A 26,551-nucleotide genomic window follows, 5' to 3' on the forward strand; every position below is an offset into this window, starting at 1 on the left:
TTATGACACTCGACGACGAGCATTAAATTCCCCACCCGATGATATCATAATCCGATTCCCATGCTTCAGGCATGAACATCCCCTATACAAATGCAACATCCTATAATGCGATAATTTCCATGAAAATGAAATGACTGAAATTTTTATACCGGACGCATGTTTAATGAGGAGAAAATTTATTCAGCCCGACAGGTGGAATATTTCAATCAAATTTTGAGGATGAGTAATCGAAATAAAATCGGAAACACATTTTACGGAGGAAAATATTCGATAAAAATTACCGTATGGTAATTACCGTGCCCATTTTTATCCCGAAACATAGTGAACATTCGTATACACTGTTAGGGAAAAATGGACCGTTGCACTAAATGCGATTTTAGGGAACGAAATTATGGCATTTCATATTTGAGAATAAAAATTCAGACTAAAATTTTTAATACTGTATAATAATTAACTTTTATTCTAGTTTAGAGAAATTTTACCCTTTTACCCTAAGGAAAACGAATCCAGAAAAATCCGGGAGAAAAGAGAGAGACACGTCTGGAGACATATTTTTCAAAGGAGATTGCGTCTGAGGAAAATTTTTCCCTGGGACATTTCGTTCGGAAAATTTACGGGAAAAATAATCCGACTACTGTAAAAATTCTCGAACGATGAATACATTATCTCCGGGCAATAAAGTATCAACCTAAAATGTCGCTAACTTCGAAGAAAAATCGACTAGTAGCGATAACTCATCATATAATTTTACAGACCGGTAGACTAATTTTCTATATCAAAAATTCCTCTCCATGCAGAGAACTCACTTCACTATTTCCACTGCTTTAACCAGATTTTTTTCCGCAACTCTCCCTCCGAAAGTTCACCCCATCGAATCCCTTTTTCGCAATTACAACGTACCCTGCGGGTGTAAAAAAGGAAAGAGTTTGCGTTAGTAACGGTGGACGCGGTGAACAGCCTTCCAGCGGCACTTTGATGTCCACGAGAAAATTCTAAATGAGGAAAAAATGACTGTTTTTTCACCTCGAAATTCCCTAGCATTCGTCAACAAGTCAAGCCATACCCGAGGGTATTAGAGTAACGGTTAATTTTCTTTTTGAAATAACAAGCGAAGTTATCGCTCATGGTGCTTTCATACGTGATAATTTAATAGGGCGACAACATGCGATGACAAATATGCTTGTCGCAAGCTACCGCAGCTTGAGGGGTGTGAATGAGACCAATTTGATGGTAGTTTTACTTATTTGGGTGGGAATTAATGAAGTTCTTCCCCCTGCACTCCTCTGCATTCTATTGATTTCCTCCCGCATATAAATAATTGACTTATTTATTTAATTGATAACTTGATTCGTTACATGATCTGTTCCATTTTTTTTTCTCTGTGAATTTCCATAACCGTTCAAATCATGATCGCACCACCTGACTGGTCCTCGACCTCTGGAGCATTTCACAGGGCTCCAAAAATCCCTACGAATGTTATGACACACCGGTATTTAGTCACCTCTCTTTAACGGATATATTTTTATTTCTTGTTTACTGTGACGCTAGCAAATTGACGAGCTCATCGACTCGTGAATTCCTCCCCCCCCCCTCCCTTTCCGTTGTGCCATTGAATTCACGGTAATGGTGTTATAAAAAAAAAGAAATTGCCCTGCATCGGTGCAGAGTTAACTCGCCCATTGTACCAAACCGTTCGCGGATAAAACGCCACTTTCTACAACACCATTTATCCTCTAGCTCTATTCGGATACAGGAAATAATGGAAGGACGTACAGAAGTATCATAATCGTTTCAATTAATTAAAATCAGGGAACAATCTCGAAACAAAGTTCATCGAAATTGCAATAAAGACATTTGTTCTACATATGGGGAGAAATATTCAGGAAAAATTATGGAATTCTCCGTTTGTTTTCCGATTACGGAAAAGACCAAATTGGTATCGACTCGAAATATTAATATTTTTATATGTTCACCTGCACAAAATCCAAATCTAGGAATGAGAATTATATTGAAGCAAAGGATTGTTATTCAACAAATGATTTTGGATAAATATTCAGTAATGATTATTGACATTTAGAATCATCCCTAATTATTTTATTTAAGAAAAATGCGCAAAGTGCCTCTCGAAATGGCGACAAAAGTCTTCCAAAAAAATGTTCTTCTGTCCAGAATATTAATTGTTGTCGAAATAATTTTGAAAAATGACCTGAGCGTTCCGTAAAATTATCTGTAACCACTTCTAAGTCCCGAATTACAGAAAAAATACGTATTTTTTATTGAATAACTTTCTCCTTGCAGCAAAATATATATCGTACCCACCATCCAACTGCCGTCAAAGCACTAAATTTAAGCCTCACAGTCGTCACGACATACGAACCATAAAACAAAGGCATTTAAAGTGAAACCGTAACTAAAGAAACCTGAAAAACAATTAATGCTGGCAGGCATTACCTTCTCGGAGCTTTCGTACTTATAATTCCCCCTAAAACTCCTTCACCAATGTTCGCGACTTCCGCCATCTGGTGGTGCTGCCCCCATCCACTTCAGAAACGGGTATAAAACGAGTGCGCAGTGGGGCGCGCAGGGTAAAACGCGCGAGAACTGCATTAGAAAAGAATAGGGGGGACAATTTCGGTGTTTTTTAGTCGTTTGTATGGCCAAATTTGAGTCATTGATAGAGACGTAATTAAGGTCTTATGACATGCATTCTAAGGGTTTGGGGGTGAAATTTTCTTTTGAATTTCTGATCTCTTATTTATTTTGTACAATACTTCATTGATTTTCCTTCAATTGTTCACGATGTTGCATGAAAAGAACCAATCATTTTTTTACTGATAATTTTGATTCCTTCGAAAATAGAGGTTGTAAAGTATACTTTGATGGAAGTTAAGAAAATGAGAGTAAAGGAATTTTTGTGATCAGAAATATCGATAAAAAAGAATTTTCCTTAGAAAAAGGTCTGAAAAGTTCCGGGCCTTTCAACATATTTTTAGTATTTTCATTTCATAGTTCTGAGTTTGAATTTCTATATTGACAATTCACCATTAAGAATCCTTAATTGATTATTTTTTAATTGGAACTTTCACTTTGAGACAAAGGTGAGGAAACATTTTTAACCGTTTATTTATGAATAACTAATTTTATGCGAATAATTCGCATGAAATTTCCTCACTCGTTACGCTTTTTATAGAAAAAAAAACCCAATAACTAACATCGAGATAATTCATAGAATAGATATTATGGTTTGTGAATTATTGCTCGTTATTCCCACCCACTTTTCTCTGTGTTCTTATGTTTTTATTCAAAATTATTTATTGACATTTTTATTATAAAAAATATACCGTCCACCAACGACCATTTCCCACCGGAGAAAATATCCAATTGCGACGGCCTTAAAACATGTTTTTACAGTCCAAATACGACTCCATTTAAAAAATATTCCCCTCCCGTTATTGCAGCTCGGTAAAATCCCGTGATTGTCAGTGCCACGAAAGCGTGAAGGTCCGTATGTTGCAATAAGTACGTGATGTGGAATCATAAAAAGATTCCATGCAGCAGAATTCCGCTGGTATGACACGTGAAATTGAATAGCGATGACGAACGCGCGTCAGTGGAGTGAGCGAGAGGAGCGAAGTGAGACAGAGCCGCAACAGCACTGGAGTGGGGGAGGGGATGGGGTTGAGCTGATGGTGGCGTGGGTGAGCGAGCTTTCCGAGGGCAGCCGAGCGCCGCCGATGTTTGAATACTCGGCGGCAGCACGTGGCCGCACGGAAGAGGGAAAATCTACTTGCACCGACAGGTGGAGTCGCCCAACGGTGGCCTCTCGCACTAACTCCGTCACCTCTCGCGCATCGGTGGCCTCTCGCACTGACTCCGTCACCTCTCGCGCATCGGCGGCAGTGCACATGCACTTGCACCACGTCCCATCGCGCTTTTGTGACGTCAAGACGCATTGCGACATACCAGCTCTCTCCGTCTTTCTCCGTTCGGTGCATCGTTTCGACATGCGAACTTCGCCACCTCGTCGGCTTAATATATCTGCTTTCATTGAACATCCCTACTCCCGGGGGTGGAAGGGGGCTGACGGTTTTGCGGATAGGCCTGCGCGGCTTCCGCCAATGACAGCGGTGGGGCGCCGTGAGCGATGGATTTGGCATTTGAAAATTTAGACTGTCGGGCCGACGGCAATCGCCGGCGGCAAAGGCCTGCGGGAATGAGTGAGGATGTCTTAGGGTACCTCTGGGCTCGCAGTAAATTCAACGATCATCGGGAACTGCGAAATATCTTTAGACAATGGGAGAGAACTTTCGGAATTTCGCTCACTTTATTGGAGATTGATTTCATTAATTATAATTATTTCTTGAACGTTATTTTGGTTTAGAGAGAAATAATTATGGAAGGTCAATCTTAATTGATAATGAAGTGTAATTAGGGTGAAACTAATTTTTTACATTTTGCAGAAAAAATATTAAATTGTCGTGTGACGAGGTTTGGTGGGATGCGTGCAAATGTTTTAATTGGGTTGTGAGATGGAGATTAGCGAAGTTATGAATGTGTTGATGGGAGAATACGAGGTTTAATATATTCTGGTGGATTTTTAATAACAGTAGTTAGGGGTTTGGCTATCATTGGAGCAGCCATTTTCATCAGTTAATTATTCTCAGATATTGAATTTTTTTATGGAAAAGGTAGTGACGTCGACGATTTTCTTTTTTGCTTGAATTTTAAAGTGATGATACAACACTTTAACACTTAACACTTTGCAATGACAAATTGTCAAATGTCATAGTCGGTGGATTAGAGACATGAGTGGGGATGTTTGAATAGTATTGTGGGTAGAGGATGAGAACGAGGTTAGCGCGGTTAGAATAATTTAGATGTGGCAGTACTCGGGGGTGAATTTATTAAAATGTACTTTGAATAAGAGGATTTAAGGGGTTTAGTGGATATTGAAGTGTTAGTTTCTCGGCTGTCGCTATTTTCAACACTTAACATTAAACAATATTAAAGTTGAATAAAAAAGGAATTTTCTCAAGATGAATCTTGACCCGGTAAAATATTTTTATCAACGATCAATATTTATTAGCCCCTCTCAGTAATTACCGCGTGTATTTAACTGATGTCTGGATATCTATCACCACTGATTTACGCAAATTCCATAGTCAATGGTTTATTTGAAAACAAAATCTCATAAATTCCAAATATGATGAATAATAATTGAATAATTTAATAGCGCAGTTACGTTGTCACATCCACTTGGATGTTATCCATTCTTGGATATCGATTAAATTCTCTTCGCGTATAGTGTTGATTTAATCGGAAATCAATCGTTACATTTCACCGCATAGAATAACCGCAATCACGCATCGTTTCAACACTATTATAGCTTCTACCATCTATTACATCCTCTCTGGTGACTATCCGCATTCACAAGGTATCGATTGTCCCCTACTCGTGAAACAATCGCAACTTATTGGCCGCTTATACTCCACCAGTGGAAACTGTATGTCAGATATTTCTCTACCTCGACAAAGGAGAATTATACTGGATGGGGAATTACACTGACTCGGGGCCAATTTTACGTTTCATTGTCGAGTGGCGAATTCTTGTGTGAACTTGGGGTGAATTGTTCTACTGGAATTTTAAGTAATTGGCCAGCGGTAATAAAATTGCAGCTATTTAACTTCGGCACTTCTCTGGGATGGCGTTGGGTCACTTGAGGGGATTGAATTAACATTAATTGTCATTTGGGGGTAATGAGGTCTAACCAAACGGATAATTGCATTGACAACGCTTGGAACAGTTGGAGAAATTTTCTGGGAATTTAGAATCATTATTCGCATACGTGAACGGACAGAAATATTCAGGAATAGTTCCGGGGAGTTTATGTGAGATGGGGATAGAAGTATGTAACAATTACTGTGCACCGTAATCTGCCAGTCACAGCAATATTCGGTAAAAATTACGGAACAGTTACGCAAACTTCGAATTTTCACGAGGCGATATAGAAGTTGTCCTAAGCTGATAAATAAATTTTTCTAATCGCATTATGGAAATTCTCAGCTTCTTCTCTCTGACCAGTACCGTCATTTTCCACAGACGATTCACATAGAAATTAGGGAATTTTCCGGAAAAATTCAGACGCGAAAGCTATTCCCGAAATTCCGGGTTCTGAATTTCCTGACCTGCGTCAACTTTCCATTGTAGTCTCCGATGTCTTAGAAAGTCGAACCGACTTACATCACAGTTACTCACCACCTAAAAAACCTTAACAGCAGCGCTCCGATGTCTTTGAAGTTTCTAAACCCGTCACGAAGTTTCAAAATTTCCCCTCCAAAACCCCTCAACTCTTCCGGCTTTAAATGTCTCCCGGCTTTTGAAGTAGCTCCACCACTTAAGAATGTTGTTACCGACTAGTTAATATTGAATTTATAAAACTTCTGGCTAACCTGGACCGAGTAAAATTGTGGAACTCCGTGTCCTGCCCAAGAAATTCATCAACTACCACTGTTTGTGTAAATTTCAACATGAGTTACCCTCCCGGCATTCGCGTACTTTGATGTTTGGTTAATAATTTTCTCTGTTTGTTACAGGTAAGTTTCCCATGCGGTGCATATTACGCTCGAGTTAACAGAAATTGTGGTGAGTCTCAAGCATGCCTAGGGGATGAAAAAACAGCGTCACTCCGGCATTATGTCAAGTAGAATAATTTTGCCAGCATTGTTAAAAAAATTGACTCAAGTTGCTGGAAAGAGAGTGGTAATTCATTGTACGAGGCAAGTGCTATGGAATGAATGTCTTCAGGTGCCTCTGACAATTTAAACAAATTTTCATCTTCTAATGGGATTATTTATGCTGATAAACTCACCCTAATGCACACGTTCACCCAATAAAAACAAATATTTCATCACCAGTATTATTTCTGTATTTTGTTATAATGTTCTTCTGAACTGGTTATTGAATTTCTTATATTTTCCATTTATACTCCTCTTTTACGTAATTATTTTCACGAAGAAAAAATTTCTTACGGCAACATCTGAATTCGAACAATCGCTTTTCAAAATCTTAACTATTTTCCAGCTTTCCGAAGGTTTTTCCCAACGTTAAAAATTTTTATTTCATCACCATTAATAAAACTTAATGGGAGGTGTAAATGTGTGTGAATAGTGGAAGCCTGAGCTTACTGGAAGCTCGTGACGGCATAAATTAGCCGAGTCATTACACCCTCTTTCATTTCTACGACTTTAGGCCCGTCCCAAGGACAACTGAAGCCATTTCCCTTCCACCTTCTGTGAGACATAAAATTGAACTCAATTCTGTTCTCCTGGAGACTTTAATCTCCCGAAAGTTGTTGGGGTATTTAGGGAGATGAAGTTCATGCACTTTCCAAAGGAAATTCCTAACTTTCCTCCCGCAAATTGAGAGCTTTCGGCTTTTAGCTTTACTCTCATAACAGGAGTTTAATCGTTTGGACCCACCATTGGAAGATTATTTCAATATTTTCGTTTTATTTGATTGTTTGAGTTCATCATTAAGAGAGTGAAGGTAAACACCGATGGAGTACCTGCACTTGAACTTGGGTGAGGGAAGGGGAAGTGAATTTATTCAAGTTTTAATCTGAGTAATTGCAGTGGGGGAGAACGAGAGTTGGAAATGTGCCAGGGAATATTAAACGGTGATTGGTCTCGTTGTGGAATGGGAAGAATTCTGAATAATCATCTTCTTCATTGAAAGTTCCACATTCTTGGGCAATTATTGAAATAGAGCGTGCGGAAAAGAGTTCGGAAAATTGTTCACCTCCTGAGCTGGGGAAATTAAGTTCTTTTCCTCAAGAAAATATTCCTAATTTCCATTTAATGGTCATTAAATTCGTAAGTTTTTATCATCCAACTAAGAATGAATGTCTCGTTGCACTTTCCTCAGCCCCGGGTAAATCGATAACCCCAGGGAAATAGTACAAAGGGATATTGAGAGAGTGGAAGGTTCAATTTTCGTATTTTCAGAGGGAAAAAAGGACCTTCTCAAAAAAATATTTCTCATTTCTGAATATAATTTCCGGATTACGGAATGCAATTTCCGGATCGCGGAATACACATATTTCTGATTCCGGAATTATAAAGACTCGAAATGAGATTTTTTCCGTGAGAGATTTGTAATTTTGGGCTTCAGTGAAAGCATTTCCATTAATTTCGTATTTTTCCGGAATGATTTCTCGAAATGTTTAAAGCCTAATTCCATTTTTTTGGACGATCGTAAAAATGACTGATATTACATTGCACCTCGCATGAGGTGACATGTGCGATGGTCATTATCGAGGTGTGGGACATGATCTAACTTGAAATTTCTAGCACTAACTCTAACTTCTAAATACAACTTCCCCTTAACTCTAACTTCAACTGCTAGGTTCAACGTCTAACTGTCACATCCAACTGTAATTTCTAATTTGGAACTACTCACGTCTCATTTGAATCCAATAACTCCGACATTTCAAAGCCTGAGAATAATTATCTTATCATAAAAGAGAATTTGTCGAAAAAGAATTGATTTTTGTCGCATATTTTCTCGTCAGTGTAAAACTCCGATTAGATATCTCCATCCATCCCATTATTTTCCAGTATCTCCCATAAGTACTGACAGATTTATGCAAATCACGGACATTATTGTCCCCGCATACCTATCCGTTTCTACTTCAAAATGTCTTCAAGAACATTAGCTTTGAAATTTCAAGCGTAATTTCCTTTTCGTGCAACAACTGCTGCCAGTTTGCTGGAGATCTCAGCATACCCTCTGGAAATGATTTTTACCCCTCGACGTGAGGTTTCCGCATCGTTTCACGAAACTTTAAATCACCCGCGTCGTGTCCTCCTCTGGTAATAATGAAAACAGACTGTCCTATATGTAAGTGGAAACGTCTCTAGTAGTTTACAATGGCAGCAAGAAATACATTGAAATAACAGGGATTGGGGAGATGCCCTTCGTCGTCTTGTTTGCTTGGATTACCTTGAGACAGTGAAATTTGGACGAATTGAAGCAGCTTCGGTCGCCAGAATTTCTGGGTCAACAACAGTTGCCGGTTGTCTGCAAAAATATCCCATACAGCAGAGGGAAAAATTAGTTCTAGAAGAGAATTATTTATTGCACGTGGAAAATATATTGATGCAGACGTTTTTGTTATCATTTCTGAAGAAGTTATTTTAGTCACCCAAACTGATTTTATCATGTAGATTGAAAATTTTCTTTTGCATAGCAGAGTTTAGAAAATCGATAATTTATATTAACATTTGAATCAATATTTTAACGTTAACAATATTTTATCCAAAAATACAAATTAATTCACAGAAAACAAATTTATCAGAAAATATAATAATAATAAAAAACTTAGAAGTGAAATTCCCATTACTGAAGTCATTTAAATTGTCAGAGTGCAATTACGCACCATTCAGATGATTAAATAATTGTAAAATATAAATACAATTATTTAAAAAATTAATCTTGGTACCAATCATCGGTGATTGGATGCAGCAATGAGCGTGATCTTATTATTCCTTTTCTCATTCTCAAGTGCTCTATTTCTTCTATTGGTGGATCATTTTGTATTAAACAACAAAAGTAATTTGGGTGATTACAATGGGAGTTTCGGAACAAGACTAAAAGCTCGAAGACGAGCAAAAGTTTTCTCCATTCTTGGAGTGAGTGTCGGATGCTGATCGACCTATAGTAGACTGAAACAGAAAATCGTATTTCAATGGAAGAAAACTCTTTATTGCTCATTCTTTCGATGCATTCCAATAGTACACGTTGTCTTGGGATATCTGGCAGTTTTTTTTAAGCTGCTTTAAGAATTCCCTATCGAAGCTCACACATTTCGTATGAAACTTCGCAGAATTTTCCGGAAAATCAATAATAGAACTGCCCTAAAAATTCCCCAAAAATATAATACTTCAAAACCAAAGATTCGTTCCCAAAAAAACCTACAAAATGAACTTGAACGTTCTATTTTATCAAAATTCCGTGAGTTTCACATAACTCAACTCTACCATTAACTAACAATTCCCCTCCATATGGTAATTCTTCTCTAAATGGCACACCACTACAGAATTACCAAACTTTCTCAGTAATTTTGTCCAACCTCATCCCCCTCCCCCCCACCCGTTCAATCAAACTAATTCCCAGCGGTCGTCTCCCCAAAATTCCGAATGATCACAGAAAAACTCCACCTATACCATTCCCCCAACCCACCCACCGGTCGCAAAAAATATTCACCACTCAAAACAACCCCCTCCCCCACATTCCAGCAAACTCCCTAATTCCCCCGAACCCCGTAAATGTCTTCTATAAAATCGATCTCCCCATGAATAACACTCCCATCGCAAGCTCTCCCATACCCCCTCCCTGATTCCCACCAAAAGTGATTTTTCTCTGAATGCAAAACCCCACTGCATTCCTGAAAAAAGCCTTCTCTCTTCATTTACATCGAAACCTTTTAAATGCCACGTGAAATATACCTCACTGCCCCGTTTTATGCGCTTTGACCGTACCAATAGATTGTCTCTTTACTCCACATGTTTTCATTGGCACCCGAGTGCTATCCACAGGAGTCTGTGATAGTGTATTTCCTCCCGCAATACATCAACCCATCCAAAATATAAAATGTTAAAGAATCACCAGTGATGTATTTTGTGGTGTCCTCTGTCTGAGTGTCAGTCTCGAACTATTCCCAGGTCAGCTATTACCTCTGTTTCGAAAATATACACCAACACTAACCGCCCACTTGGAACTTAAATAATTCAGGAGCGTGTGGTTACCAGAGTGAATCCCTCTCAGTGCTGATCAATGCAATTGTGTATTTTTGGTCGAATAACATCAACCAAATGATCATCAATAATTCATAGACAAGAGCAGCATCAAATCACCTCGATCGCACCATAATTTGATGTTCAATGGACATTGAAAATGGTTTATGACCATGTTATTTTTAATAATTCACGTTGACGTCGGGAGTTTATTTTAATAGATACATTTCTGAGTCTCAAATGAGCGTCAAGCGCCAACTTCTACTTTGACGATGGTACATTTCGTTGGTCCCAGTTTAATTTTGTTTCTCTGAATAAAAAGAAACCTGGGTTATTATCGAGTTTATCGTTGGTTGCGATGTCGATGGATTATCTTGAAAATCAATAGACCAACTGTCTTCCTTCAGGTGCCTCACGGTGGGTCTGATTGAGGTGAGGTATACGGATATTCAGGTGGGTTGATTGGGCTGTCAGTTGACAACAGCGAGGCGACAGTGTTTCGGAGGGAGGTTGACTCATTTGATTTTTCCTTGTGGGGAGACAGTTTTGATGGATCCGGAATTTTCGGACAATTGTGCTGGAGAAAAATGATGATTGGTCACCAGGTGGATGACGATGTTGGTGACAAGTTAGAGGACATGCCTCGGGTTGTGGTGTCATTGTCAATCAGGACAGTTTATCACACGTTGTGGTGATTTTGGTGATGGTACGATGGTGTGATAGTGATAATTCAGTTGTGTCAATTAACACTTTTGTGGTTAACCAGAGGGTTGATTGGGTTGTGGTGTCATTGACAGATTCTGATTGATTGGTCGCAAATCGACGATGCATGCTGGTATGAGAAGTGCGTTTGTTGGTGCCAGTAGGAGTACAGCGATTAACACCCGAAGGTATGAAACAGGTAATGTGACATTCTGTATCAAATACTGTTCTGTCGATGTTATGAGGTGTTTTTTCGAATTTTGAGAACTCGCGGCTGGTCTGGGAACACGGAAATAGACTCTTCGTCGGTTGTGTTTGTCAGGTGAGAATTGATTATTTGGCTGGTCAAATTTGCCAGGTGCTGACGGACGGGTTGGGATTGAGATGCGTTGGCTCGTCAGAGTGGCGGACTGTGTCGTCGGGGTTTTAATAAAGATCTTGGGACGCCTCGTCGGGGGTGGGATTGCGGCGCTCGCCATCTGGTGGGTTATGGGGGAACGTCGGGGCTTGCGAACAGTCGGGGGTGTATCTAACGGAGTCTCGGGAGCATCTGGGGTACCTTCTGGTTTGGCTGAATATTGTATCGACTCGCTGGCCGGAATTACCAACGAGTGATAAAGAGAAGTTTTTTCATTAGACGAACAGAATATCGAATATATTTCTCTAGTATTTGTTTCTAATTTTTTTTTGAGGAAAAGAGAAGATGGAATTAAGGATTTTGATCTTTTTTTTGGAGATTATAACGAATGCAGGACAAAATTGAAAGTTTGGATTTCTTATATATATTTTTGAACAAAATTACGTACAATTTTCTAATTTAATTCTGTGGTGATCCTGAGTTCTTCTTTCATTCTCATAAAAATGATCGATGATCGATCCTCCATTTAGTCATTTTTACGCAATATTTTTGCAGTATTTATTTTTATAGTTATATTTCATCTTCAAGATACTATTGTCCGTCACGTGATTATATTCTTCCCTTTCAATTTAATCATTACAATTAATTAAACTAATTGAAATTATTTTTTCGATTTGCGGATAAATCCTTCGATCTAGAAATCTACCATAACTGACAAAGCTATCCTGTATGTGCCTCAAACTGAAATTTTTTTTCATTTCCTCTAATTTTGAAAAAAACCTTTCTCCTACATCTGCTCGTGTTTTCATCTCACCCACCATACCAATCCTCGGAGTAATTTCATCCAATGATTGATGGGCACATGCAGCCTGTCTATAACCCCTTCTCGGGGTGCAAATGAGGGCGACGAAAAATATTGACTCAACTCTTCGACTTATTAGCAATTGACGTACAGTCGTTCGAAACCAGGGCAGCCATCGTTGACTTGCTGACCTGGGTCACGAGTTCAAACGTTGCCTGCAGGTGATTCGTGACGCACGCCTCCTGGTTCCCAACTTGCACCCTTCTACATTATCCTTCCCAGGAGCATGCGTGTGTATAACAGAACCCCCATATGCTCCATAACAATGAGTTAACAATGTACATATTTATAAAAAGCATTCTCGTCATGAATATCACGATGAGATATTATGAATACAGTGCAGTTGACGGAGTAAATCGGAAAATCGATTTCACCTGTGACGGGTGGAAGTTGACGATATCAAAGTACTTTGAGAGGTTTTTTCCTGTTGAGATTTTATATCACATTTACGTTCAAAATTCACGATCCCAATGAATTCTATTTGTTCAAATTTCCCAACACAAAATTGTTAAACTTTCATTAAAATTATAACTCATCAAAAATGTCCAATAATTAAATTCACAAACCACAGGTACATCGAAGAGCTATAAATCTCTAAAACCTTATAATTAAAAAATTCACAATACTTAATAATTCCAACTAAAATAATGTACATAAAATATAAAACAACGATAGTGTCATCAACCCAACTCCTGTATTCCACTCCCTTAAACAAAAAAAAAACTCAATTAAAAAAATAAAAATTCAACTCTGTCCACCAGGTTCTCCCCGTGCTAGGATAAGACATATTTCCTAAAATCTCTCGTCTCTTCCAAGCACACCCTTCTGTCAAACCCCCCCTCCCCTCCTCCTCCCTCTAAATCCATCAATACCTGATGCCCCGACACGAGAGAACTAGACAGACACAGTAGAGCACGGATGCCCAGGGGTCAGGTCACTGACATCCACCCATCGGCTGTTTGTTCCCAATCCTCCCTCAGTTGGTCCGCCCAGTGGCATACCCTAACCACTTCAGCATTACAAGCCCCCCAGAGCTGCGGTGCAAGAACCCACCAAGTGGTTATGCCCCAGTGTTGGCGTGACTGTAGTAAAAATATTGTCAGCACACGGAAGAGAAAAAGCCGGTTGCATTCACGACTCGATTGCACGCGAAAAGAGAGTCTCACATGGTGAACACGACGTGGTGGGAGAAGTGAGAGAAGGAGAAAAGAAGCAGGAGGAGGTGGGTCTGAAGGGGTGACGGGGGTCGGGGGGGGGGGAATTGTTGGGTTAGAGGGAAACGAGGGGGATTTAAACATGGCGAAACCCAGTGACCGATAGAGAGAGGGAAAGGAGAGAGCCGACCCACCCTGAGCCCTCACTTCTTTTCACCCCATAACTCGACTGATGCAGTTTGTGCTGCAGTCAGTCATTCCGACGCCGTGTTACCACTAACGTCAGACGAAAATATCATTCGCCCACAATTTCACCCTTCCCCGATGACCATCGATACAACGAGAATTGGTGAATCTGTGAGGAGCCACTGAGATCGAATATTGAGCCAACCTAACGTGGGGTGAGTCTGTATTCAGTGTGAAACGACATCTGTGGGATTCACCAGGAAAACACGGAATATCATCGCTGCAGGGAGCCTGCGAGGTAGAAAATCACAGTCGGTGTTTTTGCAGTGATAAGGCTACTTGTTATCTCGAGCGCTGGAGATCCGAAACTTTGCAGAGAACTGCATATACCGAGAAACGATACACAACAATTACTGATTAACAGTAACAATCAATTTCAAGCTTTCACTAATTCTCAAAAAAAATCACTCTCCAACTTTCCGTCATATTTACAAACCAATATTCCCAAACTAATTACACTGTTATCACAAATTATTTTTATGCAAATATAAGCACAGATATGCAGATCGAAGCCAAACATACATTTGCACTAGTTCCTCGCCCACCCCCCACCCTTCCACCCCCTCGATCTAGAGCTCCGATATCACCAGTCGGTCAGCACATCGAAAATTAAAAGCTCCTGCTATAATCAGCGATGGAAATCTCATCGGGGTTAGCGTGCCGCCAAGCAGACTCGTTTCATCAGAGATGTTTTTAGTTTCCCCCCCTCACCCTCTCGCCCCTCACCAACGAACCCATACGCTAGCACATTGCACTGTGAAAAATCCACAAACTGCGATGAAGTAGGTGTCGCCCCCTGACAACTGCACCGTCAAGTCGCGATATCCTGTTTCGCGCCACTCGAGGGGGTGGAAATCGACTTCGGAGAAATGCGCGGTCAGGTTGCATACCGGAAAGGGGATTGAATGGCGTTGTTGGTGGCCAGCATGGGCGGCTCGATCGCCACGTTGTCGATCATCTCGGGAATTCTCCTGAATTCATCAGCCGAGATAATCGTAAAAACCGATTAAAAATCAGGATCTTGACAAGTGCAATCGAGGCCGTCCACTAAATTAATTTCAAGTTGCAATCGAGTCAGTTCAATCGCCCGATATATCGACAACGATATCCGTCGTGAAAGGGATGGAGAGCTAGGGTTGTTATGATTGTTGAGTGAAGAAAATCGAGATTTAGGTTAGGGAATAGTGAATACCCAGAGCCATCTGCATTTTTCACTTGACAATCTCTGATAAGCCGGTGTCAGTGTCACTCCTGTTTAATCCATTCGTATGATGGAAGGGTGGAGAGTGGGCTGCATATGTTTTGTGATAACGGGAATTAATAAATTGTCACCTTCAGTTATTGAAGAGACGGCGAAAGTGTTTTGCAATCATCGAGTTGAATGGGTGGGCCGGGCACCGAGCGGGCAACGAGGCACAAGCTGAACGGGGTTCAACACAACGTCGGTCACGGGGATCATCTCCTCGTTATCGGCGAACAACCCGCTGGTGCCTGTCGTTGTTATCAATCAAATAATCAACCAAACGACATCGTTAATCTACCAAATATATACCTCAATATACCGCACAGCGTAACCGGAAGTATCAGCAGTTTGACACTCGATACAATTAACAATAATCATCAGGAGTACAAGACATCGAAAGTTGATACTAACGACAGTGCTAAGACAACAATGTCATCACCACCAAAGCACAGACGTGGCTTTGATCCAAGTGATACAACCGGAGGCGGTGATTATCGGCGTTATCGTCGCGTCAAAACGCGGAAGTAAGTCATTAAGTCCAACAATAAGTTGATTTTGTTCGTTCGAGGCACATGTTAACTCAATCAATCCGTGACTCGATTTAATGAACTGAAGAATATGAATTGATTGAATTTATCTCACTGACTTTATTGCCAAGTGACTTGGTTATTTGGGCCAGCTTGACATTTCATCAATCTTCTCGATTTAACCTGTGATACCAATCATGGGGATGATCGACAAGTGATAATGTATGGCTTGATCTTATTCCAAATCATCAATTTTGTTCACCCGCTTATCGTGGAATGCACAATTATATGAGATAAAAAAAAACATGTTCACAGATGCTTTGTATGTAATCACCGTGCTGTTGGAAGATGGACTTGTTAATGGGCTTCACTGATCTCTCCACAACAATTCAGCAAATGGCACAAGTTTAACACTTTGCTTGCGATGTTCAATGTTGGATCGGCTTAAAGAATTTTTTTTTTTCGTACAAATTGCAATCGTCAGTGTGTAATCCAAGTCTCGATCCGAAGCACATGTTGGATGATGCGATATATCGAGGATACATCACGCAACTGCTCCCAAGCTTTGCATATCTCTCGATGTTTCACCGAATTTTGCTTCAAATGTATTTTTGGATATAAAATACGGGAGTACAGAGATAATCGATCAATTACAAAACTGCACTGTTGGTACCATGAAAACACGTGATCATGAGTATATTTTTGTAAGATTGTTATTGTGATTTGAATGACGGCTGATGCACTTGTGTTTTGTGAATTGTTTTACACTGGGAATAAATGATTTGTTAATAAAAGAGGTGATGGGTAATGTTAAGGTTGTTTCTTACACCAGATGAATATCTTCTTTGTCGTTTAAGGTCAAAGGTGAAAGAGCATCGTATATTTTAGGAGCAATTAATTCTGAGTTTATGACCTCGGGTGGTAATCGAGGGTCGTTAAATATCTCGAGTAAGATAGTCCTGGAATAATTTCCAGCCAAATTTCTGGCTGCTTTCTATTTTGATGAGTTGTGCTTGCAGAAAGACGATCACTTAACAGAAATCAACTTTTTATTGATTATGTTATCGGATTTTTTTTCTGGGCATCAGATGCTCGCACTGATGGAACAGATTGGTTAACTAAACTAATGGATTTTGGTTGTGGATTAGAATCCATTTAGTCAATAGTTAACGAATAACACTAATAATGGTAATAGTTAACAAATATATATGTGATAAATATTTTTTTCTTTCCATTCCTTCATATTCAACTCTATCATTTCGTTAAAAATTAACGAATATCGTTTGGAATAAATCGATTCTCCGATTAATGCAATAACCAAGAGATTTTCTCTGTTGTAAAAATTGGATTAAATTTAGGGATAAAAATGTCTTGAAAATGATAAAAAATTTTATTTTCCGAGACACTTTTGTCCTGGTGCACACATTCATAATTCCCATGTCTTCTGGATTTTCCATTGATTCCATATGGGTCACCTCTCAAATCCCGCAGTACGTGACTCAATATGTGTTTCACAGGAAAAATATATCGTACGTTATTTCAAGAAATTACAGAGAGTGAAAGCTCTGGTGGTGGCGTGAAGGAAGTGAATTCGATCGAGTCACATCAACTTCCTTTCACTGATCGAATTTAGTGTTAAAACCACCAACCGAGTGCAGCTATGACGTGACAATGGCAAAATATCACTCTCTCGGGGTATATCGTTAAATTTTGCTGGGCTAAAAAGGGAGAGAATAAATAGAATTTCCTTACAACTCTATTATTCTTACCAGTGGTTTCGGTAAATTTTGTTACGGTGGATAATAACGTAGAGCGAAATTGAATAATACCGTTTTACGTTGTCATAATTTAACTCACTCACCAAGATTTTAAAGTAGTAGAACGCAGCTGAATTTTCTGTAAAAACAAAAGATTTTAAATTGAACGTATAATTGAACTTCAATACTCAATTACGTGATTCAATCGAAGAATAAATCGAACTGATCTCAGTGGCTTCATTCGGGTGAAATTGTCCTCAGATCAAAGTGGAAATAAAAGAATAGAAATTATTTCCTCTTGAGAAAGTGAAATTTAATTTTGCGACTCTTCAACCCCATCACCAAAAGGTTTCCCAAGATTCTGACTTTTACTGTTCTTTTTTCTTCCTCCGACCCCACTTTCTCGCTTTATCGAGTACCCCACCCTTTCGAGTGTCTCTTTCTCTTATTCCATCTTCATTCTCCTTCGGGCGAGTTGAGCCAGTGACGTTGGAGCTTAAATTAAACCCCACCTTGAGTAGCTTCGAGAAGGGATAGCTTTCACCTTCTCATCTGCCTCCCAAAAGCCAATTCCGGTGAATGCAATGTAATTAATTATCAGTGCAACTACAACTAAATATTCTAGTTAGATTGTCACAATACAATTCATTTATCAAAACGCGAAAGCCGAAAGTTTTAAATTTGATTCATTTGGTATGAACAGTCAGTTGAACACTTTTCTGGCAAAGAATTTTCCTCGAGCACTCATACTAAAGATATGTAAGCATTTACTGATATTATCACTACATACGCTCTTTCCTGAATCCAGTGAGACTTAAACTCTAGACGCTACCTCAAAAGCTCAATTTTCCTTCACTCTCTGAGACGCTTTTCCATGACGTTGAAACTCACCTCTCTGGTCCTCCCGCAGGACCTTTCATACTGTTCTATGTCCCGCCTGATCCTTGGATTGACGTTACTGACGCCATCATAACACTTCTCCTCACTTTAATTTGTGGAAAAGGATTGTCTTCTCTGACGTCAGTGACATGAGCTACATGAGGTCCAGACACTCTCTCTCCTTCTCCGTCTTCTGACGTCGGCGACGTAGGGCAGGTTTCAGCGTCATTATTCGCAGCTGTCTCCCTAATAAAAATTGCCACTCTACTCATATATCTACACCTACCGTTCCCGTAATTTCAACTCTTCTCGATCCTCACTGACAAAAAACTTGATCAATCAGACAAGACACAGCTCCTAACGATGGCAAACAACCTCCTTTTTTGCGATCACCTTGTGCGACCAAAAAATGACGATGACGATCATATGTCTCACCGTTTTCTCCTCACCAAATTCCACCTGTAAATCCTTGTCACAAGTAACTCGTCGACAAATCGTAATCAAACGATCTGCAGCCGTCCTTGATAAGGGTGGTAACTGACCTCTATTTTGTGACGGTCCAAAATGGATCAAATACCTATCAAATTGATGCCATATCACAGTACTTCCTCATCGAAGGTCTTCGTGGAACCTCTCGTACGTCATTTTCCTCCATCATCCAAATGATTACATAGTTCCATCACAATTACCCATCACCAAGGTCACTCAATACGAACGAGAACTCCTTTACAAGCTTCTAAGCTTGTAAAACTCAAATCCAAGAGGTTATTCTATTTGAGCACATACCTCTTTCCACATATATCGGCCACAATACCTCGGGAAGCCGTTGAAAATCCCTCGCATGTTGAACCGACTGACCCAGTGACAGGTACGTAACAGCCCCCAGGCACCCAGTTCTCATCCACCAAATCCCTACAACACAACGAAACTCAGTCACTGAATGTTGATACCAATTCCGGCATTGATGAAGGATACAAATTTCGGTGCTACGATCACCTCGGAATATTGGTACCGCAGTATCGAAGGGACACACCTGTGTTAGGGATCATCAAAGTCCCTAGTCTTTTGCTACATCACTGGCGATTTGTCCAAGAGGTGTCAAGAAAGTAATATTGTTTCAGTCGGGCGTGATTCACGGATCGTTCCATACGCGTCATAATGTGGAAGGTTAAGGAGCTTCTGGTTATCAACAATATCAGTGTGATATGGGGTTCGTAGGAAGTGTTGTCATCGATTCGGTGATATTTATGATCATCACCAATACAACACTGCGATTCATCGGCATTTGCGAAGTTTGTATTCCTCATTCTATTCTGCTGACCGGCTTCTTCATCTGCACTCTCTTCATGTAAGTTATGATTAAATATGGGGAAGGGGTTTTTGTTTGGTGGCCTTGTTGCCACTGGAAAACTTAAGAACTAGCTGTACTGTGCGAATATGACATGAGTTTCCAACAAAAGTCCAAAGTTTGTGACCAACTCTTTGGTTAATCGATCGAGGAACTAGTGACTCTGACAGCAGTTGCTAATGGTTGGGGTAATTCAAGATCCTGAGGGTCGTACACCTCGCGATGTGGGGGAAAATTCTAAATTCATTTTCTTTCTCAGTACAATACAAGTTCTTTGTTTTCTTCTGTAACTGTCTTGTAATTGCTTGATACGTAGACCCCCTCGGGCCCTGTGATCTCTATTGTGTTTCTTTCGAATTTTCCTTCGAGTCGCTGATGAAAGGACAATCGTAGTTCAAAAGGAATTCCAGTATGAAATGAACTTCGTTTCGAGGGGATTTTTATTTCTCCGGTTCACGTGGTCTACATGAATAAATAATAAGTATTCGCGGTGACATCATATTATCCTGGGAAAATCCGTTTTTATCTGTCGGTGTAAAGGATTTCCCGTAGAAAAATTATTGTCTGAGGAAGATCTAAGAGAATTCTTCAGAAGAACCGTCCAAAGATATTCGGAAGATCGCCCTGGTGATCCAAAACGATTCTTTAAACGATTTTTTGAGGACAATATTTTTCTCCAAAGATATTTTGAATTCAACTCTGAAACATATTCTTAAAAAATTCTTGAACAAATCTCCAAATAAAAATTGTTTTCGATCTTTCAAAGATTCTTTTGGCGTGACCAGGGAGATCTTCAGATCTTTCGATGATTAATCTGAAGATTTCTGAACGATCTTCGAGAGTCAGACTTTTTCCGACGCGGAAACTACCGAACTCCATTTTGTCCAGAATTTTACAGCGAAAGGATTTCAATCCGAGTTGCGGTCATCTCCCTCAATTCACCGTGAAGTTAAAATGAATGAGATGCAAGTCATTTGACAGTATAATAAGCCACATGCCCTCGTCTGGAAATCCCTCAAATTTCGTGAACGAACCGGTGATAAAGACCTCAGTGACGTCGGCAGGAGCTGCCGAGTGGCCGCAATAGATTCAAACAGTTGCAAGATTTCCTCCGAACAATTAATTTTAATGGCTCGATGATGATACCGTGGGGAGAGGGGGGGCCCGAGGGTTTGGTCACTGTACGTATATTGCAAGTATCGCCTGGAGATTGAAGTGAGGTATTGAATTTAACCCCCAACATGGCCGAATATTGCATGCTCCATCAATTCGTTCAATCATGGCCGCTGACGCACGGCTTGACAGTCATTGATGAGAGACACTGGTGGAGCATCGCTCTTCGATAATTATTCCATCCTTTCTTGTGTGCAACAATGAAATCAGTTTAACGTGACAATGGCAGAGATGCGACTATCGGAATTGATTGAAATACGGTAGCAAAAAATTTTGAAAACAATTTCGTACACTGAGAAAACTAATTATTTTTCCCGAATATCCGTTTCCTTTACTTTTTAAAGAAAAGTATTGATTTATCTATTGATTATATGCAATTCTGATTGGGTTTAAATTGCGGCAATTATATTGTTATATGAGTGCAATCGTTTGACGAAAAGTTAATGGAATCCATGAAAAATCACATGAAGAATTGATTTTGAGGGTCACAAATATCACAAGGCCACTCAATCCTCTACAACAATCTCCAGGAATTCGGACTTGATATCACGTAGAGATAGAACTTGAGGGTAACCTTGAAATAATCGTATTACTTGGCAGCTCCTGACCCTCCAATCATCAAGATGAATTGGATCAGCGAATTGTTTCCAGCTGGGATGATGCTATCTGGTCAGAGAGAACACATCAGACCCAATATGAAGCTCAAGAAGCGGTGATTACACACTGCAAGTGTATAAACCACTTGCAACTAACTCTGAATACCCCTCCACCCCCTAACCCCCTCTCACAGTATATCTAGTTTCCAGTTGTAAATCTAAACTTGTTTGGTAAACTTGGGTAAATCCCACCGTGCACAATTCACTCCTGAATACAGCTTAACCGTAGAATTTGTTAATGGAGAAAATGTTGAAGTTGCCGACGAAATCCAGATAAGCCGTGACGAGATGTAGTTAACGTGGGCTCAAGGATTTTATTGAGGGTATGGACATCTTGGCTCTTGTTATTCGGCATATTCGAAGAAATCAGGGGTGGATCAGAGGGGTTTATAAAATGATGGGGAGGAGGGGAGGGAGATTAAGGGTCAGGAAACTTGGTGAATAGTTAGGCCTGTTCAGTCAAGTTTCTCGGCACTCAATTCCCCTCCCCGGAGAGCTTCCGCGTCGTATTCTGAAATGAGGAAATCGATGACCTGTTCATTGTGCCTGTGTGAGTCTCTTCGGTGAGGGAACTCGGTTCTCGAAGACAATTTAATTCAGAAAGAAAAACTGTTTTAGGAATTTTAGGATAATTGATACAGTTTTCTTGGTATTTTTATGGTTATGGTTTTTCTTGGTTTTTTTAGGTTACAATAAATAGACAAATAATCATATATAAAACTGGTGATATAGTAAATTACAATGAGTTATTTTGTAATCGTTTTTAAATACAAATTTGATAATTAACGATGAATCTATTAATAATTTTCACGAGTGTGAGATAAATTGTGAGGGAACAATTGTTTTTGTGTGGACAAGTAATTATCGTAATTCTTTCTTCATTATATAAGAGGCATTGTCAAAAAACGTGGCCACATTTGCACGTTGGAGACGTAAACGGCTTAATAAGTTATTTACGTTGTCATTAATGTTCCCCTAGATATTTTAAGTTATTCGGAAAAAAACCTCAAATTTACCTTAAGAGAAAAATGAATATTCAAAAATTTCCTAATTAATTATCTAAATTTCTAACTGCCCATGAATATTTCCCATTTGACAACTTTTGTGACACCAGAAATTCAGATGTTGCACCGATGTCAATCGTACTTTACCCCAACTTCCCCTATATCTCCCGCGAAGCCGCAACTCCTCACTTCGTGATGCACAAAACCACAGATGTTGGTAACGTAGAGTTCAACCGCAATGAACTTCCAGAAGTCATTCCAACCAATTTCCCTCTGACCCATACGCAGTTTCCCTCACCGGGGTTTCAGCGAGTCAATCCATTTCCGGCAGATGGCAGTGTCACATTCTGCTGAATTTCAACCCTTTTTGGTGCAGTGTAAGTGCACCAAGGAACAACGGCCGACTTCGAACTTCTTTTTTCACTTTTCTCCTTGCGTTACGAAGACGGTCAGGCTGGTCAGAGGCAAATATTTCCCAATGAATCAGCCATTTTCCCACCCACCCCCTCTCCCCCTCAGATATTTCGACCGCTCGAGGTATCGACGCAGCGGTACGAGTGGTCAGGAATGGTGTGACGCACGGGATTTTCCAGCGATGGGAGAGCACATGGTTCGTCCAGAGTGCAACTGCACTCGGGAGTACTCGGGATACGTTGAAAGTAGGTCGTGACGTAATTCTCGTGATCGTTTAACTGGGGCATATCGATAGAGACAGTGAAACGCGCGTGAAAGCACCGGGAATTCAAACTTGTTATATGTGTGGGGGGCGGAGAGGGGCTGAAGGGGGCGGCAGGAGATCTGAGGGGGGCGGAAGGGAGTCTGAGGGGTTGATGGGGGTGGGACTGGGATACCTGATGATGTTACGCATTTCGCGAGTTCCGCTGCCATGACATTTTCATGAAAAATCCAATACCGTTATTATTCTCTCACTCATCACTATTTTTATTGTCAACAACGAAAGAGGTTTCGCTGAATCGTAGAACGAATCCGATCTCGGAATTCTCTGTTTATATTTCTTTTTCTCCTTAGGTATAGTCCACGATTTTATTTATTTTCCACACATCACAGGTTTTCCGATTCTGGTTTATCCGTGGATTGTGATAAAAATTGAATTGGAGGGACGATGGGGAGAGGCGGGGTTGTGGTGAAATATCGGTGGTGGAAATTTGAGTTGTTGGGGATTCTTAACACGATGGAGTACGCTGAGGGGTGGAATTTCGTCACGTGAGGATTTTGAAGATGAAATTGAAGGATGAATGGAATTTTTAGTTAATTTGGGCCGTTTGGGTGGGAAGAGATTGATGGAGGGGGTTTTATATTGTTGACAGATGGTTTTGGTTAGGGGCTGGGGTAAATTTGGTGGCAGTCAATGGTCATTTGTTGGTAGGTGACAGAGACGTATTTGAGGTGCCTTCGCTGTTGGATGAAAAAGAAATTTGACGTTTCTCGTAGGAAAATCCGAAATTCTAAGGAATCTATATTCAATTGACGGTGGGGGCGGTTGGGGTTTTTTGGGCGTCAGCCCGGTGGATATTGATATCAGAAATTCGAGTTGTTGGAAATTCTCAACACGTTGGAAAAGTCGGGAACTTAAGTCAAAGTGATTGGCGACGTTTTGAGCGATTTGGGGGCGAGGAATTTTGGTCACGTCAAGATTTTTGAAACTACGTTACACGAAAGAAATAGAAACGTCGCTTTATTAGTTCAGTCCTACATTTTTTTCGTCTATTTTGTGAAACGAGATATTTCCAATGTGACTGGGTTACGTTTTTCATCCATTAATTGCCACACAGAAACTCCGAAATGTAAATTACGTTCAAGAAGTTGTTTTTGACGTTTTTCAAAGCACATTTGACGCTCGAAGTTGGAGAGCGAATTCTAGGGCAAAATGCTGTCGTAAATTACGTACCCAAATCGCCGTAAATTATTGTTATAAAAAGGTTGTTTACGGATTCACATTCGTAAATTATGATGAATATTTTTGCATATTACGTTTATTTTTCTGTCATTGACGACGATCAAAAAAGCTACGGTAAACGCTCATAAAATACGATATTTTCTCGCAAATTACGCATAAGTAAATGATAAATTACATTTCCATTAAAATAGTAGTTTACGATTTTTTTAAGTACAAAATGCGCTGAGTGAAATGTAAAAATCCGTTTGATTACCCTAATTTACGTTTTTGTTTTGATCATAAAATCCGCCATTTTGACGACTAAATTCGTATGATGGCGGCAAATAAACCGTCCGATATCCAGTGTGAACTTCATTACACCAAAATCATTGTATCATTTCCAATAAATCTTCAAAAGTTGTCGATCAAGTCCTCATCCAGTCTCCGTTTGCTATTCCGTTGATAAGTCTCAGATCGATTACCTTCACAACAATAAAAAATTTATTGCTCCGAGACTTTTACGGTCTGCATCCGCGGAATGTTCAGAACCTCTCCATAAAAGACTTTGCATTATATGGACAATGAGGTGATCAATACATTCTGATATCATCCGAAGTCGGTTTATTTCATTTTATAAAAATATCTGTGAATGCGGAGAAGAACAAAACAGAATAATTACAGAGCCACAGAGTGGGCGGTAAATTATATATTATCTTACATAGATATATCTATACATTGGTAAATTGAAGTCAAAATTTTGAAAACACAGATTTTCAATAGAAAACAGTTTCTGATATGTCGCAGATCGAATGTATTTTATCAAATGCAGAAACATTTTCTTGTAATTCACCTTGATGTCTTCATAATTGGACGCAATTACCGAAAGATTTGATATCAATTACAGAGTAATTGAACAATAATCATTTCGTAGATAGCCCAGTGTTCAACAGCTGAAGAACAATTATGTCTGTCTAGTGTAATTTTTCACGTGAGTGACTCTATTGTACTGCATTCTGAGTCATACTCCCGGGGAGAATCAGAACGAGAGCTATTACGGTAGTCGGTTCGCGCTGATTTCCCGTTTGTCGCCTTTGTGCAATTCATTATTTGGAGATTCGCAATTTTTGCCACACCAGTTAGTCGTTGTCAAATCCGAATGAATCATTATTTCAGTGGACAGAGATGTTTTCAAGGAGAGCTGAATATAGAATTTATGAGCGATACTTCCTGTGTTTGTAGAATATGAGTCTCTGAATTTTTTGGTTGATGGAAACTCACAGCATTTGCGCATTTCTCTCAATTATTGATTGAATTTTAGTGCACCGTAGTTTTGTGGGAGAGAAATATTGAGTTAGATGTGGAGGAAATTTCAATTCCTTGGAAACACGAAAATAATTCACGAAGTTACTTCGAGATCCAGATTAAATATAAATATTTACGATAACAAAATAAAATCCCTATCGGTTAATTACTATTTATTATCTCTCTTTTTATTTATTTTTTGTTTTAATTTATTCAACATTAAAATTTTCTCACTGTTTACTGTACAATGAGACTAAATTATTTGCAATTCATGTAATCGTCATTCATGTTCCTGCAATAATTAAAATAAAATGGAGATTTTGCTGTGGAGAACCCAAATTACTTTCAAAATTCCACGTGACAATCTTAAAAATTTTTAATAAATACCTACACAATAAAAATTTATTAAATTATGGGCATAGATTGTTAAATAATATCAAAACGGTTCGACTATGAACTGTAATCTTCCATTTATCGCACGCCAAAGATATATCTTTCTCCTCTGATGTCTCCAGATCAACTGGCTCTCTTAATAACAAAGTTTTTACACTCTGGGCCCATTTGACAAAAGGCCCTGGTTAATTGATTCCTCTCTATTTCTTCTCTGCTTCTGTTTATTGAAACTATTCTAAACATTTTCCTACTGTTCT

At 39.5% G+C, this 26,551-nt stretch overlaps 1 protein-coding gene across 5 annotated transcripts in view; it reads left to right on the top strand.

The window, feature by feature from the left end:
* Window positions 1-26,551, top strand: part of LOC135163403 (potassium voltage-gated channel protein Shaker) — a 157,753-nt gene that overhangs the window by 46,295 nt on the left and 84,907 nt on the right. Inside the window, exons 2-4 of one of the 5 annotated variants that reach the window (XM_064122802.1) lie at window positions 6,594-11,499; window positions 11,591-11,694; window positions 15,454-15,882. The exons of 2 other annotated variants lie outside the window; for them this stretch is intronic. In XM_064122802.1, coding sequence (XP_063978872.1) covers window positions 15,497-15,882 — 386 coding nt within the window. In that variant the 5' untranslated portion in view covers window positions 6,594-11,499; window positions 11,591-11,694; window positions 15,454-15,496. Of the gene's footprint in view, window positions 1-6,593; window positions 11,695-15,453; window positions 15,883-26,551 lie in introns of all 5 variants that reach the window. 2 more of the 5 variants (XM_064122803.1, XM_064122808.1) reach the window with 2 other exon arrangements.

This window comes from Diachasmimorpha longicaudata, chromosome 6, assembly GCF_034640455.1.
Source record: "Diachasmimorpha longicaudata isolate KC_UGA_2023 chromosome 6, iyDiaLong2, whole genome shotgun sequence".
Taxonomy (NCBI): Eukaryota; Metazoa; Arthropoda; class Insecta; order Hymenoptera; family Braconidae; genus Diachasmimorpha; species Diachasmimorpha longicaudata.